Below are 24,975 nucleotides of genomic sequence, written 5' to 3'. Positions count from 1 at the left end.
ATGGTTGGATCTAGCTAATACCCTGCAGAGATGTCCTGGAGCTGAGATGACTGACCTCCAACAACCATAACCATCTTCCAATGTACCAACCAGCAGTGTGTTTGCACCCCCGGTACACACTGACTCTCGTTTTCCTGGAGCTCCTTGACACTGCACTCAGTTGAATGTGCCCTTGATGTTAAGGGCTGGAATAAGGTTAGGAGCTGAGTGGTCCTGACAGATCCCAAACTGAGCATCACTGAGCAGGTGCTGCTTAATAGCCCTGTTAATGACACCTTCCATCTCTTTACTGATAACTGAAAGTAGCCTGATGAGGCAGCATTTGGCTGGGGGTTGGATTTGTCCTGCTTTCTCTTTTGCACAGGGCATACCTGGGCAAAATTTCACATTGTCAGGTAGATGCCAGTATTGTAACTATACTTGCAAACAGTCAGGGATATCGCCTTTATCTTCAGGATTTGTTTAGCTGCTTCCATTTATCTTTTACCATTTAAATCAGACCCCTCATTCATCTCATATTGTTCACATTCAAAGCCTGGGACCAAGGCCTCAAACCTGAACTGTACCTCTTTAAACCCACACATGGGCATATTTGTTCACAAATAGGATGGACAGGAGAGATAAGACCAACAATCTTTTTTGAGGGATTACACAGAGAGAAATTGATGGAGAAACTCAGCAAGTCAGGTAGCACCTGTGAAGACAGAAACAGAGTCAACGCTTCAAGTCTAACATGATTCTGAAGAGCAGAATCAAATTTCAGACACTGAGGTTTTATTTCTGACTTCCAGCATCTGTGGTCATATTGTCATAGTCATTGGGTCACACAGTATGGAAACAGAGCCTTGGTCTAACCACTCCGTGCCAAACGTAAGCCCAAACCAAACTAGTCCCTCCTGCCTGCTCCTGGCCCATATCCCTCCAAATCTTTCCTATTCACGTATTTTTCAAAATGTCTTTTAAATATTGTAATTCTTCCTGTATCCAGCACTTCCTTAGGAAGTTCATTCCACATGCGAACCATCCTCTGTGCAATAAAATTTGCCTCATATCTTTTTAAAATATCTCTCACCTTAAAAATGTGATCTCTAACCTTGAAGTCATCCATCCTACAGAAAAGATGACCACCACTAAAAGCCTATCTGTCCCCCGATACGTACTGGTGTAGAGTTCCTGGTTGCTTACTCCTACCTGACACTCGGGATGTTCTTTGCCAGGGTGAAGTGGTTTTCCAGCTCCCTCTGGGACAGGAACTGATTGAGGTCCCCATTCTCCATGTACTCGGTGACCATGCAGAGTGGATTGTCACGGATACAGACTCCGAGAAGCCGGATAATATTGGGGTCCTTCAGCCGTGACATGATCTTCATCTCTTTGAGGAAGTTATTCCTGGAAGTGACGTACAGGGCTTGGTTGTCATACCTGTGCGTCTCTGATACAGCAGCATGTCATCCATCAACAAAAACAACTTCCCCAGGCATTCTCTGTCACATCACCTCTGGTACCTTGGAACTCCTGCAGCAAGCTGCGAGGGAGGTGCCAGCTTGTGCCAACCATACAGATCACATGACAGCATGATATGCCATTTATGGTGTCATGTGGGATGACAGGATATACCCTACACAAACAGGCATTTCCTCCCATCCAGCCTACACCAGCGTTCATTATCCACTCCAGTCACTCCCATGCCTTAACTTTCTTTAAATGATTCTGATTGAGACATATAAGATTATGAAAGGATTGGACACTCTGGCAGTAGGAAACATGTTTCCACTGATGGGTGAGTGCCGAACCAGAGGACACAGCTTAAAAATACGGGGTAGACCATTTAGGACAGAGATGAGGAGAAACTTCTTCACCCAGAGAGTGGTGGCTGTGTGGAATGCTCTGCCCCAGAGGGCAGTGGAGGCCCAGTCTCTGGATTCATTTAAGAAAGAGTTGGATAGAGCTCTCAAGGATAGTGGAATCAAGGGTTATGGAGATAAGGCAGGAACAGGATACTAATTAGGAATGATCAGCCATGATCATATTGAATGGCGGTGCAGGCTCAAAGGGCTGAATGGCCTACTCCTGCACCTACTGTCTATTGTCTATTCTCTCATCGTCACCCTGCACTCCCTTCTTCGTCCTATACTTGCCTCGTTTCTCCCCCAATGCCTCCACTCCATCCACATTGACCACTCTTGTGGTGTAGCGACTCATATTCTCTCACTCTTCTTTAGGAAGGTTTCTGCACAATTCTCAACTGGTTCTCTGGCTGACATGTTTATACGGATGGCCTCTGGTTAGGCTCAACCACACAAGAGGAAACCTCCTCTCTGTTTCCAATAGAAAGGAGGAGGAGTTGGTCATTCAGCCCATTAAGCCGGCCTGGGCAGCACGGTGGTTCAGTGGTTAGCACTGCTGCCTCAAAACGTCAGGTTTGATTCCAGCCTCGGGTGACTGTATGGAATGTGTATATTCTTCCCACGTCCGTGTGGGCTTCCTCCTTGTGCTCGGGTTTCCTCCTACAATCCTAAAATGTGCAGGTTAGGGTGGATTGGCCATGCTAAATTACCCATAGTGTCCAGGAATGTGTAGGTTAGGTGGGAAGCCATGGGAAATGCAGAGTTACAGGGATAGGGGAGGGGTGGGTGGGTTGATCTTCGGAGGATTGGTGTGGACTCAGTGGGCTGAATGGCCTGTCTCCAAACCGCAGGAATTCAATAATTCTGTGAATTAATCAAAACCTTCAAACCAGAGCCAGGAATGAATCCCTGCAGGGCATTTTGCTCGGGCTGTTGGGAAGGGCTTGGCCAAAAGGAGAGAAGATTTTGAAAGTGATTCCATGATGCACAAAATGCAGGGAGCAGCAGACAAACATTAAAGTAGAAACTGGTACATTAACAAGCAGAGATGGGGAAAGGGAGAATTATACCAGCCAGAGAGTTCACAACAAAGGATCACTGTCTCGGATACAGGGGAGGTGCATTCCAGAGTCAAAGAGTGCTGGAAAAGTACAGCCGGTCAGGCAGCATCCGAGCAACAGGAGAATCGACATTTCAGGCATAAGCTCTTTATCAGGAAGAGATGTTGTTGAATGATCTGTTGAATAGCAAAACAGACTTGATGGGCTGAATGGCCTAGTCCAGCTCCTAGTTTGTGTTTCTAAATCAGTGTTATACAGTATGCAGTACAGTGAGGAGGCCTGAGGAATTCACAGACACATCAGATGTGGGATTATCATGTGGTGATCATGGAGACATGGCTTAAGCAAGGAGGAATTGGGTGTTCATTATTCTTGGTTGCTCTGTGTTCAGAAACGACAGGAAAGGAAATAAAAAAGCGGGGGGTCGGGTAGTGTTTTATGTAAAGGAGGGCCTTGTACAACTGGAGAAAGAGGATGCTTCAGAAGTTGAAGAGTAGAAATGATGCAGCTGGAGCGAAGGACCAAGAAGGATGCAATTACATTGCTTATTGTAATCGACAGAGTACCAGCTACTGGGAACAGGAGAGGGACAAATCTCGCAGGGAAATTACAGAGAAGTGCAAACAACATCGAGTAGTTATACTGGGAGATTATACAGAGATGGTGGTAATGGCAAGGGGGCACTCAGGGGCAAGTATTCCTAGATTCAGGAGAATCTCTGACAGCAATTTGAAAGGAGGCACTGTTAGACTGGATTCTTGGGTAAAGTGGATCGAGTGACAGTGGGGGAAGGTTAAGGGGACAGCAATCATTGTATCAGCAGATTTAGAAAAGTGGTAGAAAATGGCAAAACTGGTGGACAGCAACTTCAACTGGGCAAGAGTGGGTCTGGAATGCACTGCCTGGAGATGTAATGATGGCAGGTTCAACTGAGGCATTCAGGACCCCATAGGATGATTATTTAAACAGAAACAGGGTGTAAGGTAATGGGGATAACACAGGAATATGGCATTAAGTGTTCAGAGATCCAGTGCAGTCTTCAGGGGGTGAATGGCCCCACCATAACAATTCGGAGATTCTGTCACCATTTTAAAAAGTGTCTATTATGCCATCCCCTGACTTTTCCCCAAGGCAAAAGAGACTGATCCATTCTGGACAGATATGACATCTGAAGTCTCAGGAGATCAGGCTCTAGGAGAGCATCTGGGACCGTTCTGCACACCTTTCATTGAGAGCCGCACGTATGAGCTCACTCCTGCAGCTACCCACCCAGTTTACTCACTGGATTCCCACGTGCAGCAACTCCAGTGAGAAGCAATCTCCCCCAAAGGGGCACCTACCTGGCACTGGTTGTGGCATCTGACCGCAGCATCTTCACTGCCACCAGGATAGGCCTGTGGCCCGTGTTGAAGAGGAAGTCTGGGCGATGGAACTCGTGCAGACTCACTGCCTCACACAGGTGAACCTGGAGGAGGAGGAGGAGTACAAGCATCATCACAACGTGCCAGTGCCAGTCCCAGTGCGAGACACGCACACTCCCTCCGAGTGGTACTCCTCTTCCCCCACCCCAGTCAGAACTACCCTCTGAGTGAGACACCACTCCTACCCTGACTGAAACCCCAGTCCATACCCACTGAACCCCTTCACTCCCTCCCCAACTGACCCTCATCAGGAGCACTCCTGTTTCCTGATCCTCAATCTCTCACTGTTTCCAATTAACATGGACACCTCCAGGATTAATCCTCTCATTCAATAACCCTCATACACTCAGTCCCAGTAGCTCTCATGACTGGAGATGTCAGCAAACTCCCATCATGTCTCGTTGGTACAAGGCACAGGCAACGAGCACATGCAAGCCGTACCTAAAACAGATTGGCAGACCATGTTAAAAAGCTCCTTACCTCCCCAAACTGTCCCTCTCCCAGTTTCTCCTTAAAGTGCAGCTGATGGCGGGAGACTTCCTCCACAGCGAGTTCCATCTTGACCAGAGAGTCCACGGTGAGTGCAGGAACAGCGTACGTGTTGTTTCCAGTCACCCCCTGAAGATTGACAATATCAGCCTCTGCGTAATGTGGCACATTACTCTGGAAACCCTGGTGCGGAGTGGTTTTTGTGAGGTCAGGTTCTGCATAGTCGCCACTACACACTGGGAAAAGGACACAAGGAAAGTTAGGTTGGCAGATGGAGAGAGGGCAATGAAAGATACAGCTTTATTAGCCCCACTCACCTCCTTCATTCCCTCTCAACTCACTCAATGTCCCTTTCAGTGAACCCGAGCCAATCCACTCCAGCAAACATCAACAGGAGGGTCAGGAGGCAGAGATTGGGCTGCAAGGGGGTCAGGGATAAGGAATGGATTGCGGCGAAATCAGGGTGGTCGCGCTGTGATAGGGTCAGGAGAGCAGAGGATCGGGCTGTGATGTGGGTGGTCGGGCTGTGATGGGAGAGGGAGGGCTGTGATGTGGGTGGTCGCGCTGTGATGTGGGTGGTCGGGCTGTGATGGGGGAGGGAGGGCTGTGATGTGGGTGGTCGCGCTGTGATGGGGGTGGTCGCGCTGTGATGGGGGTGGTCGCGCTGTGATGGGGGTGGTCGCGCTGTGATGGGGGAGGGAGGGCTGTGATGTGGGTGGTCGCGCTGTGATGTGGGTGGTCGGGCTGTGATGGGGGAGGGAGGGCTGCGATGGGGGTGGTCGCGCTGCGATGGGGGTGGTCGCGCTGCGATGGGGGTGGTCGGGCTGCGATGGGGGTGGTCGGGCTGCGATGGGGGTGGTCGGGCTGCGATGGGGGTGGTCGGGCTGCGATGGGGGTGGTCGGGCTGCGATGGGGGTGGTCGGGCTGCGATGGGGGTGGTCGGGCTGCGATGGGGGTGGTCGGGCTGCGATGGGGGTGGTCGGGCTGCGATGGGGGTGGTCGCGCTGTGATGGGGGAGGGAGGGCTGTGATGGGGGAGGGTGGTCACGCTGTGATGGGGGAGGGTGGTCACGCTGTGATGGGGGTGGTCGCGCTGTGATGGGGGTGGTCGGGCTGTGATGGGGGTGGTCGGGCTGTGATGGGGGTGGTCGGGCTGCGATGGGGGTGGTCGCGCTGTGATGGGGGTGGTCGGGCTGTGATATGGGTGGTCGGGCTGTGATATGGGTGGTCGGGCTGTGATATGGGTGGTCGCGCTGTGATGGGGAGGGAGGGCTGTGATATGGGTGGTCGCGCTGTGATGGGGAGGGAGGGCTGTGATATGGATGGTCGGGTTGTGATGGGGAGGGAGGGCTGTGATATGGGTGGTCGGGCTGTGATGGGGAGGGAGGGCTGTGATATGGGTGGTCGGGTTGTGATGGGGAGGGAGGGCTGTGATATGGGTGGTCGGGCTGTGATGGGGGTGGTCGGGCTGTGATGGGGAGGGAGCCGTGATATGGGTGGTCGGGCTGTGATGGGGAGTCGGGCCGTGATGGGGAGTCGGGCCGTGATGGGGACAGGAGATGGGCCAGGTCATTCGCAGGACAAGTTTTTCCCACCAGTCTTAGCCTCAGCCAACGTTCTGTTACAGTGAGTGCTCCCTAAATATCTTTCTGTCACAGTGTGATGCACAAATGCAGCCAGCAACTTAAACTGGCCCTGACAGGACAGGCCTCAGGCAGTGTCAGCACCTATGTCTGTCACATCACCCTCTGCCCATGTGAGACAGAGCAGGCGACAGAGGCTGGCTGGCTGCCCAGTGTGGTCCTTGGGTGGGTGGGGAACCTGAAAGTGCTGAGCCTATCATATGGTGAAGTTATTTGTCTAGCACTGACAGGGAGACATCCAGGATCATGACCAATAACAAAGAGATAGCTCATTTCGAGGCCTCTCCTCAGATGGGAGAGATTTATAACTCTCCTCATGCCCAAATCAACTCCAAACACCTGCCACTGAAGAACATTCTTCCTCATGAGCACAAATCAATATGGTTGCTAGAACCTGAGACACTCCGGAGTGATTTAGAATCATAGAATCCCTACAGTGCGGAAGTGTGCCATTCGGCCCATTGAGTCCCCACCAACCCGCTGGAGAGCATCCCACCCAAACCCACCATATCCCTGTAACCCTGCAGTTCCCATGGCTAATCGCCCTAACCTGCACACCCCTAGACACTATGGGCAATTTGGCATGGCCAATCCATCCAACTTGCACATCTTTGGTCTGTGGGAGGAAACAAGCCAAAACCCACAGAGACACGGGGAGAATGTGCAAACTCTACACAGACAGTCGCCTGAGGCTGGAATCGAACCTGGGTTCCTGGTGCTGTGAGGCTGCAGTGTTAAGTACTGACCCACCTTGCTGCCCCTTTACCCTACACCACCTGCATGCCCACCTCTACTAGCCCAGAATATCCAAATAGAGCCACCCAAACTGTAAGTCACAACCCGCACTGAATTCAAGATTGTGTGGGCACTACGGCAGCAGTTGTGGGGTTGTGAGGGCAGAGTGGGGGGATGGGTAATGGTGAAGCATGGGGAACTACGGAGCACTTAGCACTTTCCCCACATTGCCCTCCGACATACTAGAAGCGACCTACATGCTCAATTTCCGCAGCACCAACCTGAGTCTTCTGCACTCTGAGAAAGCTCTGGAAGCTTGCGTAGCAGCCTGGCAGGTTCCTGATATTCCAGGTCAAATGGAAAGACGCGCTCATAAGTGGGGTTGGTCTGAAATATCTGTGTCTGGTTACTAATGACGATAGTATCATTGTACAGGGATGGACGCATAGTCACATCCTCCTCCAAAATTCTCCGTGGAGCCTTAGCAAATAGCAGAGCGTGAACAGCATTAGACCTTAACAACCACAGACTAAGCCACCAGTCCTAACATGCTAAAGACCATAATAACTGCATACTCTGACGCCCTACACTCAACAGGTTACAGAGCTGGGAATAGAAAGCTGGAGGGCTTAAAGGCACTGAGGTGAACTGCAATGGTCACAGATGGCAGTTAAATACTGGCACCACACAACTCCATTCAACAGTAGGCATGTTGCAGGAGAAAAGGGCTCTGCTGCCGAGGTGCACGGAGTTTCGGAGGTGAATGGCCACAGATAAGGCTGGAACAGGAGGGTACATGTACAGGGAAATGAGACTGTGAGAAGGGTGAGAAAGTGGGAGATACTGTGACAGTATGAACAATTCCAGGATACTGAGGTTGTGAAGGCAGCACACATGGAGAGGAAGGGCCAGCTGTCACGGGACTGGTAGGGCTGTTGTTAAAGTGGCAGAGGGGGCTGTGCAAATTGGTGGTGTACACAGGATAGTGATGGGATGTTGTTAAAGAGAACACCAGAGGTGAAAGTTGGTAGACCAGACTTTAAATACCTACTTTTCTAGGCAGTTTTATTCCAACACAGACCTTACAAATCTCCAACACATTCCTCAGATCTCCACCCACCTCACCCAACAGCCATCTGTAACCGTCACCTGTTCACTGGTCCCCTTTGGTCTCAGGCAGCCCTCCTGGATGACAACAGATTCCCCCTTTATCTTTTAACAGTTTACCTTAGAAATGATTAAAAAGACTAAAATACAAATACAATTTAGTGTGCAGAATGTCAACAGTTATCTTCCTGCTTTAGTGTGTGCATGAGAGTTCTAAATGTTCTTAAAAGAAAATTCCTAATAATTTCTGAGAGCTTACTCCTTCCTTTGTAAAGTGACCAGATAGCTAACTGCTGTTTTCCACCCAATTCATAAAAAGATTTCTCTATTCTCTGTTTTAAAACTGCTATATAAATCCTTGAATGAAAAGTGTGTTTTTGAATTCCCACATTTTGTCAAATGTATCTGATCCCGTCGTGATTTATTTTTGATATAACAATAAATGTTGAGGTGAATCCCTTTTATAGAATTTCTTTCAATATTTTCTCTAAAATAAATGCCATATCCACCACTTCATTGAGAGTGAGTGTTTCGGTTGCTAAGGTTACTGCTATTCTGGTCTTTTTAGCTTCCCAAACAAAAGGAGAACATTTACCCCCTTTTCCAACAAGAAAAAGTATAAATCTTCCTGCACTTGAGAACTCGTCAGAGAGAGGTGCACAAGGACCATCACCAAAAACAAGCAGGTTCATGCTGCTGGCATCTCCCAATGATGGGCATTTCAAAACACTGCTCTATTTTACTTGCTCAATGTTTTGTTCACCCGAATAGGAATCTACCTAGGGATTTTTCGTAATCGTCTCAACTCGAAAACTTCTTGCTTAGATGTTCAGCTAATTCAGCTGTCCAATTTGCATTTCCTCTTTTTCAGTTTTGGAAGACGTCGCACCTTCTGAGGTCTTACTTTCATGGTTAACAATTTCCAAATGAGACTGCTGATGCAAATAGACACTCTTGATCCATTTCCAGTCCAATTAACTTAAAAACCTCACTTCCAATTTTGAACTCTGCATAAAGGCCATTAGTGACTATGTTTTCAAACTCACTGCTGCCATCCTACAAAAGATCAGACAGGGCTTTAGAGGATTACATGGTAGCTGGGAAGGAACTGAAGAATGGACTTAGGAGAGCTACGGGGGCATGAAAAAGTTTTAATGGGTAGGATTAAGGAAAACCCTAAGGCATTCTATACGTATGTGAGGAACAAGAGAACAGCCAGAGTGTGGGTAGGGCCAATCAGGGATAGTGGAGAGAACGTGCACCTGGAATCAAAGGAGATGGGGATGTCCTCAATAAATACTTTGCTTCAGCATTCACTTCTGAGAGGGACCTTGACGCTTCTGAGGACAGCGTGAAACAGATTGATAAGCTCGAACAGGTTGCGGTTAAGAAGGAGCATGTACTGAAAATTTTGAAAAATGTAAGGATAGATAAATCCCCTGGGCCAGACGGGATATACCCAAGGTTACTACAGGAAGTGAGGGAAGAGATTGCTGCACCTTTGGCGATGATCTTTGTGTTTTCACTGCACATTGTAGTAGTACCAAATGATTGGAGGGTGGAAAATGTTATTTCCCTTGTTCAAGAAAGGGTATAGGGTTAATCCTAGGAATTACAGGCCAGTCAGTCTTATGTCTGTGATGGGGAAAGTATTGGAGAGGATTCTGAGAGACAGGATTTATGACTATTTGGAAAACAATAGTTTGATTAGAGATAGTCAACATGGCTTTGTGAGGGATAGGTCATGCCTCACAAACCTTATAGTTAGCGAGTTTTGAGAAGATTTGTAGCTCAGGTCGAGGTTCTGGATGTGGGTTTGCTCACTCAACTGGAAGGTTCGTTTTCAGACATTGCATGAGCCTCTGAATGAAGAACTGGTGGTGTAGCCCGCTTTCTATTTATACGTTTGAGTTTCCTTGGGCTGGTGATGTCATTTCCTGTGGTCACATCATTTCCCATGGTGATGTCATTTCCTGTTCTTTTTCTCAGGGGGTGGTAAAAGGGATCCAAGTCAATGCGTTTGTTGGTAGAGTTCCCGTTGGAATGCCATGCTTCTGTTTGGCTTGTCCTAGGATGGATGTGTTATCCCAGTCGAAATGGTGTCCTTCCTCATCTGTATGTAAGGATATGAGTGAGAGGGGGTCATGTCTTTTTGTGGCTAGTTCATGTCATGTCTCCTGGTGGCTAGTTTTCTGCCTGTTTATCCAATGTAGTGTTTATTACAGTTCTTGCAAGGTATTTTGCTTGCACTATAACACACTAAAACAGCAGCTAATGAACTTGAAAGACCCTATACTGACAACAAGCAAAATTAATGTCATTTATAAATACCTTGCAAGATCTGCAACAAACATTACATTGGAAAAACAGGCAGAAAACTAGCCACCAGGATACATGAACATCAATTAGTCACAAAAAGACATAACCCACTTCCACTAGTCTCCTTACATATGGATGTGGAAGGACAACAGTTCGACTGGGGCGACACATCCATCCTAGGACAAGCCAACGGGAACTCTATCGATATACACATTGATTTGGATCCCATTTACCACTCCCTGAGAAAAAGGATCAGAAATGATGTCACCACAGGAAATGACATCACCAGCCCAAGGAAGCTCAAACATATAAATAGAAAGCGGGCCATGCCACCAGTGCATCATTCGGAGGCTCACTGAAGATGTTATCTAATATGGTGACAAAACATCTGAAAACCAATCTCCTAGCTCAGCGAGCAAACCTACATCCAAAACCTTATTGAATTCTTTGAGGATGTGACAAAACTCATTGTTGAAGATAGAGCAATGGATATGGTGGATGCAGATTTTAGCAAGTTGTTTGATAAGGTTCCCCACGGTAGGCTCATTCAGAAAGTAAGGAGGCATGGGATACAGGGAAATCTGGTTGGCTGGATACAGAATTGGCTGGCCCACAGAAGACACAGAGTGGTGGTAGGTGGAAAGTATTCAGCCTGGAACTCGGTGACCAGTGGTGTTCTGCAGAGAGTGGTTCTGGGGCCTCTGCTGTTTGTGATTTTTATAAATGACTTGGATGAGGTAGTGGAAAGGTGGGTTAGTAAGTTTGCCGATGGCATGAAGGTCGGAGGAATTGTGGAGAGTGTGAAGGGCCGTTGTAGGTTGCAATGGGACATTGACAGGATGCAGAACTGGGCTGAGAAATGGCAGATGGAGATCGACCTGGAAAAGGGTGAAGTGACTCACTTTGTAAGGTCAAATTTGAATGCACAATGCAGGGTTAAAGACAGGATTCTTGGCAGTGTAGAAGAACAGTGGGATCTTGAGGGTCCATGTCCATAGATCCCTCAAAGTTGCCACCCAGTTGATAGGGTGTCAAGAAGGCCTATGGTGTTTTGGCTTTCATTAGCATGGGGATTGAGTTTAAGAGCTGTGAGGTTATACCTCAGCTCTATAATGCCCTGGTTAGAGCACACTTAGAATAGTGTTTTCAGTTCCCATTACCTCATTAGAAGGATGTGGAAGCTTGAGAGAGTGTACAGAGGAGATTTACCAGGATGCTTCCTGGACTGGAGGGCATGTCTTATGAAGAAAGCTAGGGATGTTGAAGGAGTTAGGGCTTTTCTCATTGGAGCGAAGAAGGATGAGAGGTGATTTGATAGAGGTGTACAAGATGATGAAAGGCTTAGATAGAGTGGATAGCCAGAGACTTGTTCCCATGCTGGAAAAGTGGGCATAATTTTAAGGTGATTGGAGGAAGGTTTAGGGGAGATGTCAGAGATAGGTTCTTTACACAGAGAGTGGTGGGTGCGTGGAATGCACTGCCAGCAGTGGTGGTAGACTCAGATACATGAGGGACATATAAGTAACTCTTGGATAGGTACAATGAAGGAAATGTAGATTAGTCTAATCTTTGAAGTCCATTTCCTGTGCTTACCCACTTCTGTGGTAGGGCTGGCTGTCCCTTATTTGGTACCTCTGTCTACATCCCAAACTCTCTCCAGTTTTATAACCCTTTCTGCTTTGGCAGCTATTATTAATTTCTTACCTAACCTGCTTGTAAGCCATCAAGACTGGCCAAAACTTGAGCTTCTGTTCCTGGTGGCAGTCCTGGTCTGTAGCTTATTCCTTGATCTTGTCAACTACACCTTTTACCTTGCCTTTGACCTCATTATGTTCTCTTACTGTTTGACCTCACCCTCTCCCATTAAAAGAATTCCTTTCAACAGTCCCTGAATCTCTCTCCAGGGACATGTTCATTCCTAAAACCACTTTCCCCAGCTTACAAAAATAGAAGGAAAGAAAACAAGTTGTATGTTATGTTCACAATCCATGGATCTAACAGCTTTCCCCCATCCAGTGATATTATATTATATTTCCCAATGATTATCCCCACTCTGCTTCTAGTATGTTAATTTCTCCACTGACTAGGGCTTCTAGAAAATAAATGATTTAATTTCCCACATTTGGTATTTGGTCTCTGCGACCAATGAACACAGACCAGTGGCGAAGGGCTGTTAGATTAGATTAGATTAGATTACTTACAGTGTGGAAACAGGCCCTTCGGCCCCACAAGTCCACACCGACCCGCCGAAGCACAACCCACCCATACCCCTACATTTACCCCTTACCTAACACTACGGGCAATTTAGCATGGCCAATTCACCTGACCCGCACATCTTTGGACTGTGGGAGGAAACCGGAGGAAACCCACGCAGACACGGGGAGAACGTGCAAACTCCACACAGTCAGTCGCTTGAGGCGGGAATTGAACCCGGGTCTCAGGTGCTGTGAGGCAGCAGTGCTAACCACTGTGCCACCGTGCCACCCACGGTTAAAGCAGACTTGACCCAGGGGGCGGGTTGTTAAAGGGGGCATACCTTCTCGAGGATCCTCTTCCAGTGCTGCCTCCACAGGATAATGATGATGATGAGGAGGAGGAGGAGAATGATGGTTACCAAACAGCCAATCAGAATGGAGGTGCTGCTGTCCTCAACCTTGTTAATAGGTCTGCTGATGGTGTGAGGAGGGAAGCTGTCTATGGGGGCTGGGGGGAGAGAAAGAGAGAGAGAAAATGTGAGACAGACACAGAGTGCGAGAAAGAGGGAGAGAAAGAGGGAGAGAGTGGAGGAAAGAATGTGGAAGAGACAGGAAGAGAGACAGACAGAGCAGAGACAGACAGGGAGGGAGCAGAGACAGACAGGGAGGGAGCAGAGACAGACAGGGAGGGAGCAGAGACAGACAGGGAGGGAGCAGAGACAGACAGGGAGGGAGCAGAGACAGACAGGGAGGGAGCAGAGACAGACAGGGAGGGAGCAGAGACAGACAGGGAGGGAGCAGAGACAGACAGGGAGGGAGCAGAGACAGACAGGGAGGGAGCAGAGACAGACAGGGAGGGAGCAGAGACAGACAGGGAGGGAGCAGAGACAGACAGGGAGGGAGCAGAGACAGACAGGGAGGGAGCAGAGACAGACAGGGAGGGAGCAGAGACAGACAAAGAGAGCGAGACAGGAAGAGCAAGAAAGAGAGAGGGGAAAAGTGTGGGAGAGACAGAGAGAGGAGAGAGGAGACAGAGAAGGGGGGGTGGGGAGAGGGAGAGAGACAGACAGACAGAAAGAAAAAGAAAAAGAGAGAGAGAGTAGGATAAGGGGAGACGGAACATAGCAATGGTGAAGTTTTGCAAATCCCAGAAGCTCTTTACCAAGGGTGAGGGTAATGAGGTTGTTGACAGTATCATTCAGCGTGGGGCTAAGAAAACTGGTCGCGCTCAGTGTTGGTGAGAGGCTGGGCCTGGAGCCCAGGTCAAGGCCGGCATTTGGTCTGGGAGTACTCAGAACCGCTGGGATTTGGGAAGGATCCTCTCTCCAGGAAGGCTGAGGGTGTTCCAAAGGATTCGCTCCCCCTACATCTGTCAAAAGGCAAAATATCCAATTAAAAAGTTAATGACGAAGCAAACTCTGCAGAAATACATTGCTGCCTGCTCCCTTCAATTTCCCAGGCATTCTGTGTGCCTCCTGGGACTTTCCCATGATCCCTGGGACTGCCATTGCCAATGTTTAGGGCCTGACACTCCCAAATCACCTGGGAGCCAAAGCCTAGAGGAAACTCCTCAACAGGAACTAGAACTGCACCTTACAGCCTCCCCTCTAAAGATATATATTGGGAATTCAAAACTGCACTGCATGTTTTATCCACTTGATTCTACCATACCTACATGTACCAGCAAAGGGAGTCTACTACAGTGGTGGTAATAGAAGAAACAGCTGTCATCTAATCTGCTCTGAAGGAGTGCTGAACATCCAGTGGAACAATGGAACAGGTTAACCAAGGTTTGGGGGGGGCGAAATGGTTGTATAATTATAGGGAGTTAATCATCAGCAGGGGAGTGTTTTACCAAGTATCTTTAATTGAAATAAAGTTCTCAGCATAAAAGTGTTATCTTTTCACTCAAGTGTAGGAGATTGAGATTGAGAGGAGAAAGTGAGGACTGCAGATGCTGGAGTATCAGAGCTGAAAATGTGTTGCTGGAAAAGCGCAGCAGGTCAGGCAGCATCCAAGGAACAGGAAATTCGACGTTTTGGGCATAAGCCCTTCATTCATGCAGATTGAGATTGAGGCGCAACCTTCTATAAGTTTATAAAACAATGAGGGGGGCTAGATAGAGTTAATGGTAGTTGTCTTTTCCCTGGAGCAGGGAATTTCAAGACTAAGGAGCACATTTTTGAGGTGAGAGCAAAGAGATTTTAAAAAGACACAAGGGGAAGTTTTTTATCCAGAAGTGGGGTTCGTGTATGGAATGAACTTCCCAAGGAAGTGGTGGAGTACGTTTAAAAGATGTTTGGATAAGTAGATGAATAGGAAATGATTGGGACCAGGAACAGGCAGGTGGGACCAGTTTAGTTTGGGATTATGTTCAGCATGAACTGGTTGGACCAAAGGGTCTGTTTCCGTGCTGTATGACTCTATGATTATAAATAGTTTGTGCAGTTCCAGTTGCGAATGACTCTGGCTGATTATAAAACTTGTTTGTATTTGAAGAACCGCTCCCCAGTTGCTCCCTTTCAGACTAATATTCAGGACCCAATGACATCAGTGAACGCTGATCTTAATGGTCAAAAGGATTCTGGCTGTCTACCTATGAGACTGAGATAAAGGACAGGCCTTGGTTGCTGATGGAGTGGTGACAGTCATTACCTGCGACTGATGACTGGAAGGAGATCTCACTGAACAACATCCAGCGGTCTGCAAAGTAGAACCGGCAGCGGATCGCCTTACCCAGCCTCTGGCCTAGGGGTACAACAACGAACCGCGCACTTGGGTTCTTGTCGTCCATCACTGTGGTTACCCCGACCGACTCGGGCTCCCAGTTTGCCACCAGCTGCTGCTTGAAGTAACACTCAACCCGGTGGAAAATCTTCACCGATTTTGTGTACAGATTGTTACAGTGAACCTGTGGGAGAGACCGAGTCAGTCAAGGGAGAGACAGGCAGACAGAGAGAGAGGAAAAGGCAAGTGGATGAGAGGGAGAATACGACAAAAGGGTCAAAGAGGGAAATGAGAGGACAGAGGGATTCAGTCCGTCATAAAGACAAAGTCAGAGAGAGCGTCAGAGGAAAGAAAGAGAGGGAGCCCATGTGATTGAAAAAAGAGACCGTGTGGCACATTGAAAGGAAAAGGACAGGAACGGGAGGAGTGATCATGGAGAGTGGGTGAATTGGGGGTGGGGATGGGGATGATGGAGGATGAGGAAAGGTGGGGAAAGAGGATGGGAGACGAGAGGGATTGAGAACGGGGGTAAGCGATGGAGGACGGGGGGTTGACAATGGAGGACAGGAGAGAAGTATGGGGGGAGAGAGATGGAGAATGGGGTGACCATGTACAAAAGCTGAACTTGACGAGGTGGAGGGTGGCCTGTGGAGATGGTGTATCTCCTGAATTTATTTCACTTATTGTATTATGTGGGGGAGGGGGAGAAAGACAATTATCTGCTTAACTGGGAGTTTGGAACTTCAATCTGAACTCACGGTGTTCCCAGGCTTTCTGGAAGGTGTCAGTGAAAGCAGTTGAAGAACAGTGAGGTCATGGGGTGCTGAATAAATGGTCAGCAAAATAAATCCTCCAATCACTGAGACTTAAGTGACAGGTTTTGACTCTCAATGTTTTTTTAATTATTCATTCACAGGATGTGAATATTACTGGTTTGGCCAGCGTTTACTGTACTGAAAATGTCAGCTCACTGGTTTGGAGGTGGTTTTGTATATCTGATCAACAGCCTCCACGTGATAAACTCTGCCACGTTACCTTGCGCTACTTGCCACTCTACAGGATGAACAGAGAGAGACAGCTCAAAGGGAGCAGTGAACCAAGCACAGCGTTAACACACAGATTCTCAGTTCCTGAACAAGGCCAAATATTAGCACCCTGGAATGTACCTGTACAGGGGGAGACTGCTTTACCTTCCCCAGGTAGAATCATAGAATCCCTACAGTGTGGAAGCAGGCCATTCAGCCCATCAAGTCCCAATGAAGTTGAGGGTTAAATGAGTGAATTAACAACATAGCAGGAGACAATGATTCTGAGCATTACTAACTCCTGTTGATGCTGCTGAGCACTTTACTGAGGGAAAGCATGTTTCAGAAAGATCCCAGGATTCAGGAGGAGGTTGTAATGGGGAGGTACTCAGGAGAGTGGGCACAGGAGGTGAGAAATAGATCGAGGACCAGCCTGACAGTCAGCAGACCACTGGCTTCTTGCACACTGACCTTCATGCTGGAGAAGTTCCTGCATTGGTCAAACTCAAATTCCAGCTCCACATATTGGCCAGCGAAGGTCTCGTTGCTCCAGCCAATGTAGTCGTAGCCTGGCCACACACGGTACTCATGGCTCTGGGTGAAATCATCCAACCCCAGGACCCCGTCTGTCAGCTGACCCAGACCATCCTGACTGCGCCTAGGCAGAGAGTGGCATCAGTCAGACCTCAGCCAAGATCAGACCCAAGGTGAGAGCTAACAAGACGTTAACCATCCATCCAGCCCTCCCACCCATCTCTTGGAGCTGCATCACTGAGGGTGAGAAGCCTGATCACACACTGTGTAGGCAATGGATGCTGTTGAAGTCTCTGAAGTTAGGTAGTATACGGATTACAAGGTAACCAGAACCAAAAACTACTCCAACAATTTCTCAACATCTTTACTCTGCATTGACCAGACATTGGCACAATCAAACCACTTATGAATGACAGGAACAAACAAGTGCATTCAATACCCGATGTATCCAGACACTAATCTTGGGTCATATGATAAGTACTGGTTAAGACATCTCTATTATCACTTCTTCACTACCGTAGCATAAAGGCTCACCTGGAGTCTTGAACACCGTCATAGGTGGAGTCATTGAGGTAGACGACTGCTGCCCCTGGCTTTCCGATGGTCTGTCCCACAGGCCCACTGTACGAATACAGGCCATCTGGACACAGATATCAATGAGAAAATCAGCTTCTCTCTCTCTCTCTCTCTCACTCACACACACACACACACACACACACACACACACACACACACACACACACACACACACACACACACACACACGTATGCACTCACATTCACTCTCAGGGGAACCGGGACCCAGGAAAAGAATTCCACTTGAAATAAACAGATTCTAACCATTATCTGAATGGCCTGCTTCAACAGAAGAACAGGAAAAAATAGGGGCAGGAAGAAATCATTTGGCACCTAGCTTCAATAAGATCATGAACCAACTGGAATTGTGGCTTTAACCACCTCCCTGCCTGTGCTCCTTGGCTCCCTTAAAGAATACTTATCTGACTAACACAGCCTTCAATATCCAGTGAATGAACCTCCACTGCTCTCTGTGGAAGAGAATTTCAGAGCTTACCAGCTCAGAGCAAAGGAATCCCACACCCACTCCCCTTGTAACACATTTCCATTACTTTCCTAATCACTTGTCGTGCCTGAATACTAACCTGTTGTGATTCATGTCCAAGAACACCCAGGTCGAGCTGCATTTTGCAGTCTCTCTCCGTTTAAATAACTATCTGCTTTTCTTGTCTTCCTGCCAATGTGGACAACTTCACATTTTCCCAAGTTGTACTCTATCTGCCAATTTGCATATTTATCACCCCAAAATAGCATGCACCTTTTTCCTGGATTGTGACCTTTTATAGTTTGTGAATCAAGATGCACTACATCTATCGGCTCTCCTTTATCCACCCTGCTCATTTCATCCTCAAAAAATTCCAATAAATTTGTCAAACCATGTTGACATTTTTAAATAAAAACATAACCCACTGAAACAAAGTCCAGTTATTATTTGTTTAATAATAAACTATTGCAATTTCTCAATGCTAGATATTAGACCAGCTGGAATTTAGTTTTCTGCTTTCTGACTCCATCCCTTCTCATGCTGTTACATTTGCACTTGATGTATATTAAATAAGGAGCCCAGCAACCCTGGACATCACAGAGGGAATCACAAACTGTTTGGAATAATGTTACAGCTCACTGTAACACAAGGAGCGTTAGATGCTTTAAACTACAGGCAGGGACATGATGGGGGGGTGTTGGACTGGGGGGTAGACAAAGTCAGGAATCACACGACACCAGGTTATAATCTAACAGATCCAACCTGACGAAGGGGACTACTTGTGATTTCAAATAAATCTGTTGGACTATAGACTGGTGTCGTGTGATTTCTGACTTTGCAGGGAGGGAAGATCAAGGAAGACTCACCAGCCCAGGCACAGCCGTACAGCTCAACCCGCATACACACACTCGATGGCTGCTCAGTCACTGGGATCACCCGCACGTAGCGGGCAATGATCGGAGGCCGTAAGTCCTTTAGTACAATATCATAAGTGTTGACATTTCCAGGAATAATCTGTAAGATAAAAGGACATGCCAGAGATTAGAAGGCTGCAGGTTGGTACAGGGCTTGTACCTGTATAGAAAAGCAGCAGAGAGGGTGAAGCTGCAGACTGAGCAAACACATTTAGCTCAACATTTCACCAAAGTCTACTGACCTATTCCCCTCTCATAGTGCACGCTCCAACCCCATCGCAGTGAGGCATCATGGGTCATTGACAGCGCTATCAAATAGCACTTTCTCAGCCACGGAATTATAAAAGAGGTGGCAAATGAAGCAGTTGGTGCATTGCTGTTAATTTACCAAATTCACAAACTTTTGGTAAGGTGCCAACAGGCTTCAAAGTAACAGATGTAACTCCCCTACTCAAGAAAGGAAGGAGGGAGGCAGCAAGCTATAAACCATTTAACTTGGCATCTGTCACGGGAAAGGTGCTAAAACTGATCACTGAGGAGGTTATAGTTGGGCATTTACAAAAAAGACAAAGTAATCGAGAAAAGTCAGCACAGTTTTTGTTTTATGAAATATAAATCATTCTTAACTGGTTTATTTGAGTTCTTTGAAGGAGTAATGCAGTGTGGATAAATGGAAGCCTGTAGACTTATTATACATAGATTTCCAGAAGACATTCTAAAGGTATCACACAAAAGAGTTGTGCAGAAAGGAGGAGTTCACAGTGTGAGCAGTAACAAGTTATGTAGCTAGGAATAAACACACACTGAAACTGCTGGAAAAACTCTGCAGGTCTGGCTGTATCTGCTGAGAGAAAGCAAAGTTTACATTTCAGGTCGGGTGAGGCCTTTTCAGAACTAGAAGCATCTCGGTGGTATCCATACTGATGACAGTGGGGGGTGGGAGGCAGGAGGACTGATGGATAGGTCGACGCACAGAGAGAGAGAGAGAAAAGGTAGGCAGACAGAAGGATTGTTGATAAGAAGCCATGGAAACAACAGAGTCCTTCAGTAGTTTTAAGGCGGAGGTGGATAGATTCTCGTTAGGTACAGGAATCAAAACTTCTCAGAAGTAGATAGGGATGTGGAATTCAAACCACAAACAGTTCAGCCTCCTTCAGGGTTGGAGCAGATGGTATGGGTAAGTATTTAATTCAGGGATGGGGGGATTACAATGCCATTAGGCAGGAACGGTGGAGCACAAATTGGGAACAGATGTTCTCAGGGAAATGTCCAACAGAAATGTGGAGGTTGTTTTAGAAGCACCTGCTAATAGAGCTGGACAGGTTTGTCCCACTGAGGCAGGGAAGGGGATGGTAGGGTGAAGGAACCTTGGATGATAAGGGATGTGAAACATTCGGTCAAGAGGAAGCTTACTTAAGGTTGCAGAGGCAAGGATTAGACAGGGCTCTAGAGGGTTACAAGGTAGACAGGAAGGAACTGAAGAATGGTCTTAGGAGAGCTAGAAGGGGGATGAAAAAGCCTTGGTGGGTAGGATTAAGGAAAATCCTAAGGCATTCTACACTTATGTGAGGAACAAGAGGATGGCCAGAGTGAGGGTAGGGCCAATCAGGAGAGGACTTGCGCCTCGAGTCAGAGATAGGGGAGGTCATTAATAAACACTTAGCTTCAGTATTCACTAGTGTGAGGGACCTTGACGTTTCTGAGGACAGCGTGAAACAGGATGATATGCTAGAACAGGTTGACGTTAGGAAGGAGGATGTACAGAAAACTTTGAAAAACATAAGGATAGATAAGTCCCCTGGGCCGGACAGAATATACCCTGGGTTACTACAGGAAGTGAGGGAAGAGACTGCTAGGCCTTTGGTGATAATCTATGTGTCCTCACTGTCCACTGGAGTAGTGCCAGATGATTGGAGGGTGGCAAATATTATTCCCTTGTTCAAGAAAGGGAATAGGAATAATTCTGGGAATTACACACGTGTCAGTCTTATGGCCGTGATGGGCAAAGTATCGGAGAGGATTCTGAGAGACAGGGTTTATGATTATTTGGAACACCATAGTTTGATAAGAGATAGTCAGCATGGTTTTCAGAGGGACAGGACATCCCTCACAAATCTTACTGCATTATTTGAGGATATGACAAAACACATTGATGAAGGCAGAGCAGGTAAGACTGATAAGGTTCCCCGTGGTAGGCTCATTCAGAAAGTAAGGAGGCATGGGATACAGGGAAACCTGTCTGTGTACAGAATTGGCTGTAATCTTCGAGTAAAAAGTGAGGTCTGCAGATGCTGGAGATCAGAGCTGGAAATGTGTTGCTGGTTAAAGCGCAGCAGGTCAGGCAGCATCCAAGGAACAGGAAATTCGACGTTTCGGGCATAAGCCCTTCATCATGCCCGAAACGTCGAATTTCCTGTTCCTTGGATGCTGCCTGACCTGCTGCGCTTTAACCAGCAACACATTTTCAGCACAGAATTGGCTGGCCCATAGAAGACAGAGGGTGGAAGTAGATGGAAAGTATTCACCCTGGAGCTTGGTAATCAGTGGTGTTCCACAGGGATCAGTTCTGGGGCCTCTGCTCTTTGTGAATTTTATAAATGACTTGGATGAGGAAGTGGAAGGGTGGGTTAGTAAGTTTGCCGATGACATGAAATTGGTGGAGTGGTGGATAATGTGGAGGGCTGTTGTAGGTTACAACGAGACATTGACAGGATGCAGAACTGGGCTGACAAGTAGCAGGTAGAGTTCAACCTGGAAAAGTGAGAGCTCATTCACTTTGGAAGGTCAAATTTGAATGCAGAATACAGGGTTAAAGGCTGGATTCTTGGCAGTGTGGGGGAACAGAGGGATTTTGGGGTCGATGCCCATACATCCCTCAAAGTTGCCACCCACGTTGATAGGGTTGCTAAAAATGCATATGCTGGTTTTTATTAATAGGGGGCTTGAGTTTAAGAGCTGCGAGCTTATGCTGCAGCTCTACAGGGTCCTTGTTAGGCCACGCATGGAATATTGTGTTCAGTTCCCATTGCCTCATTATAGGAAGGATGTGGAAGCTTTAGAGAGGATGCAGAGGAGATTTACCAGGATCCTGCCTGGACTAGAGAGCATGTCATATGAAGAAAGGTTGACAGAGCTAGGAACGAAGGAGGATGAGAGGTCACTTTATAGAGATCTACAAGATGTTGAGAGGCTTAGATAGAGTGGATGGCCAGAGCCATTTCTGCCCTGAGAAAAAGTCTATCATGGGGGGGCATAATTATAAGGTGATTGGAGGAATGTTTAGGGGAGATGTTAGAGGTAGGTTCTTTACAAAGAGAGTGGTGGGTGTGTGGAATGCACTGCTAGCAGTGGTAGTAGAGTCAGAGACATTAGTGACATTTAAGCAACTCTTGGATAGGCACATAGATGATAGTAAAATGAAGGGTATGCAGGTCAGTCTGATCTTAGAGTTGGATAAAAGGTCGGCACAACATCGAGGGCCGAAGGGCCTGTACTGTGCTGTACTGTACTATGTTCTGTGATCCTACTGAATGGACAGCAGAATTGAGGGGCAGGGTTGGAGGGCTTGTGCTATAGGGTGAGGCTGAATAAGCTGCAGCTATTTTCCCTGGAGTGTCAGAGGCTGAAGAGTGACCTTATAAGTAGTTTATAAAATCATGGAGGGCATTGACAGGGTGAATAGCCAAGGTCTTTTTCCCAATGGTAGGGGAGTCGAAAACTAGAACATCGGTTTAGGGTGACAGGAAAAAGATTTAAAACGGACCTAAGGGTCAACTTTTTCATGCAGAGGGTGGTGCGTGTATGGAATGAGCTGCCAGAGGAAGTAGTGGAGGCTGGTACAATTACAACTTTTGAAAGACATCTGGATGCGTACATGAATATAAAGGGTTGAGGGGGACATGGGTCAAATGCTAGCAAATGGGACTAGATTAACTTAGAATATCTGATCGGCATGAATGAGTTGAACTGAAGGGTCTATTTCCATGCTATCCATCTTTACGACTCTCTAGAGCCAATTCCTGCTCCTAGTTCATATATAACCTTCTCACCGACGCTAAACTTGGGTTCCATTCAGCTCATGCCATCATTATAGCCTTGGTGTAAACGTAGATAATGAAGCTGAATTCTACAGGCGAGGTGACTGATATTTATGCTGCATGTGACCAATTGTGGCATCGAGAGATCCTTCAAATCTAGAGTCAATGGGAATTGGGAAACTCAGCACTGGAGTCAAAGCTGGATATAGCAAGATAGTTGTGGTTATTGGAAGTCAATCACCTCAGCTCTAAACTATCACTGCAGGAGTTCCCCAGGATAATATTTTCTAATCAACCTGTCTAAAGGTGTTATTAGAAATGTGTGAAGCAGGTGGGACTTGAACCCAAGTCTCTTGACCCAGAGTAAGGACACTATCACAAGGTGAGATTTCCTCAAAGGAATACTCAAGCTCTGACCATTTTCAGCTGATTCATCAATGACCTTTGTTCCATCAGAAGGGCAGAAGTGGTGGAATGTTCACGATGACTGCCAAACGTTCTGCACTACTCACAACTCCTCGGATTCTGAAACAGTCCATGTTCAAAACCAACAAGACTGGGACAACCTGCTGATTGAGCTGATAAATGGCCACGAGCAGTTTTTTTCTCAAAATTCATGTGTGGGATGCTGTCTGGCCAGCATTTATTGGCCGTCTCTAGTTGCCCCCTGAGAAAGTAGTGGTGAGCTGCCTTCTTGAACTGCTGCAGTCCACCTACTGTGGGGTGACCCACACTGTCCCTTAGGGAGGGAATTATAGGATTTTGACTCAATGACAGTGAAGAAACGGCGATATATTTCCAAGTCAGGATGGTGAGGGGCTTGAGAATGCCACAAGTACCAGGCAATGATCATCTCCACAGGAGAGAATCCTTGACATTCACGGTATGACCATTGCCTAAACTGGGTTAGCACTGCTGCCTCAGCGCCGGGACACGGGTTCAATTCCTGCCTTGGGTGACTGTCCGTGTGTAGGTTGTACATTCTCCCCGTGTCTGCGTGGGTTTCCTCCGGGTGCTCCAGTTTCCTCCCTTGGTCCAAAGATGTGCAGGTCAGGTGAATTGGTCATGCTAAATTGCCCGTAGGGTTAGGCACTTTAGTCAGAGGTAAATATAGAGTAGGGGAATGGGTCTGGGTGGGTTACTTTTCAGAGGATCAATGTGAACTTGTTGGGCTGAATGGCCTGTTTCAATACTGTAGGGAATCTAAACCCTCCACTATGAAGATCATGGAGGTTAACATTGGTCACAAATGATACTGGACGAGCCACATAAATACTGTGACTACAAGAGGCTGGGAATCACGCAGCGAGTAATTCACCCAGACTCCACAAAACCTGACCAGCATCTGAAGGAACAACATAGGAGAGTGAGGAAATTCTCCGTACTTGCCTGGATGAGCACTGCTCCAACTACACACAAGAAGCTCTACATCATCAATTAGAAAACAGCCCACTGATTGACACCCTCTCCACCACATTCAACTTTCCCTCTCACAACCACTGAGGCCCAGTGGCAGCTGTGTGTACCATCTATAAGATGTACAGGTGCAACTTACCAAAGGACCTTCACAAACTACGTTAAACCTGACTTCAACCACTTGGAGGAACAAAGGCAGCAGATGCATACACATACTAGTATTTGCAAGCTCCCTTCCACACACTGTCCTGACTTGCAAACAGATCACAGTTCCTCCAGTATCGCTGGAACAAAGCCCTAGAACTCCCTGCCTGACGGCATTGTGGGTTAATCTACAGCAATGTGGACTGCAGCAGGTCAGGAAGGCAGCTCGCCCTCACAGGGGAAATTAGGGACAGGTATTAAATACTGGCCCAGCCAGCGATGCCCATGTGCCTTATGTGTTT

At 47.3% G+C, this 24,975-nt stretch overlaps 1 protein-coding gene across 3 annotated transcripts in view; it reads right to left on the bottom strand.

Moving 5' to 3' along the window:
• The window catches only part of ddr2l (discoidin domain receptor family, member 2, like), a 102,791-nt gene that overhangs the window by 4,806 nt on the left and 73,010 nt on the right, over nt 1-24,975 (bottom strand). For all 3 annotated transcript variants that reach the window (XM_060841269.1, XM_060841271.1, XM_060841270.1), the window contains exons 5-14: nt 19,029-19,176; nt 17,637-17,742; nt 17,040-17,226; nt 15,472-15,727; nt 13,979-14,185; nt 13,158-13,324; nt 7,477-7,675; nt 4,810-5,054; nt 4,249-4,373; nt 1,192-1,389 (exon numbers count right to left, since the gene is read on the bottom strand). In XM_060841269.1, the coding sequence (XP_060697252.1) occupies nt 1,192-1,389; nt 4,249-4,373; nt 4,810-5,054; nt 7,477-7,675; nt 13,158-13,324; nt 13,979-14,185; nt 15,472-15,727; nt 17,040-17,226; nt 17,637-17,742; nt 19,029-19,176 (1,838 nt within the window). The remainder of the gene's footprint in view (nt 1-1,191; nt 1,390-4,248; nt 4,374-4,809; nt 5,055-7,476; nt 7,676-13,157; nt 13,325-13,978; nt 14,186-15,471; nt 15,728-17,039; nt 17,227-17,636; nt 17,743-19,028; nt 19,177-24,975) is intronic.

Source organism: Hemiscyllium ocellatum, chromosome 21 (assembly GCF_020745735.1).
Source record: "Hemiscyllium ocellatum isolate sHemOce1 chromosome 21, sHemOce1.pat.X.cur, whole genome shotgun sequence".
NCBI classification, from domain to species: domain Eukaryota; kingdom Metazoa; phylum Chordata; class Chondrichthyes; order Orectolobiformes; family Hemiscylliidae; genus Hemiscyllium; species Hemiscyllium ocellatum.
Note: the sequence above shows the minus strand (reverse complement) of the source record. Positions and strands in the feature narration are given on the sequence as shown.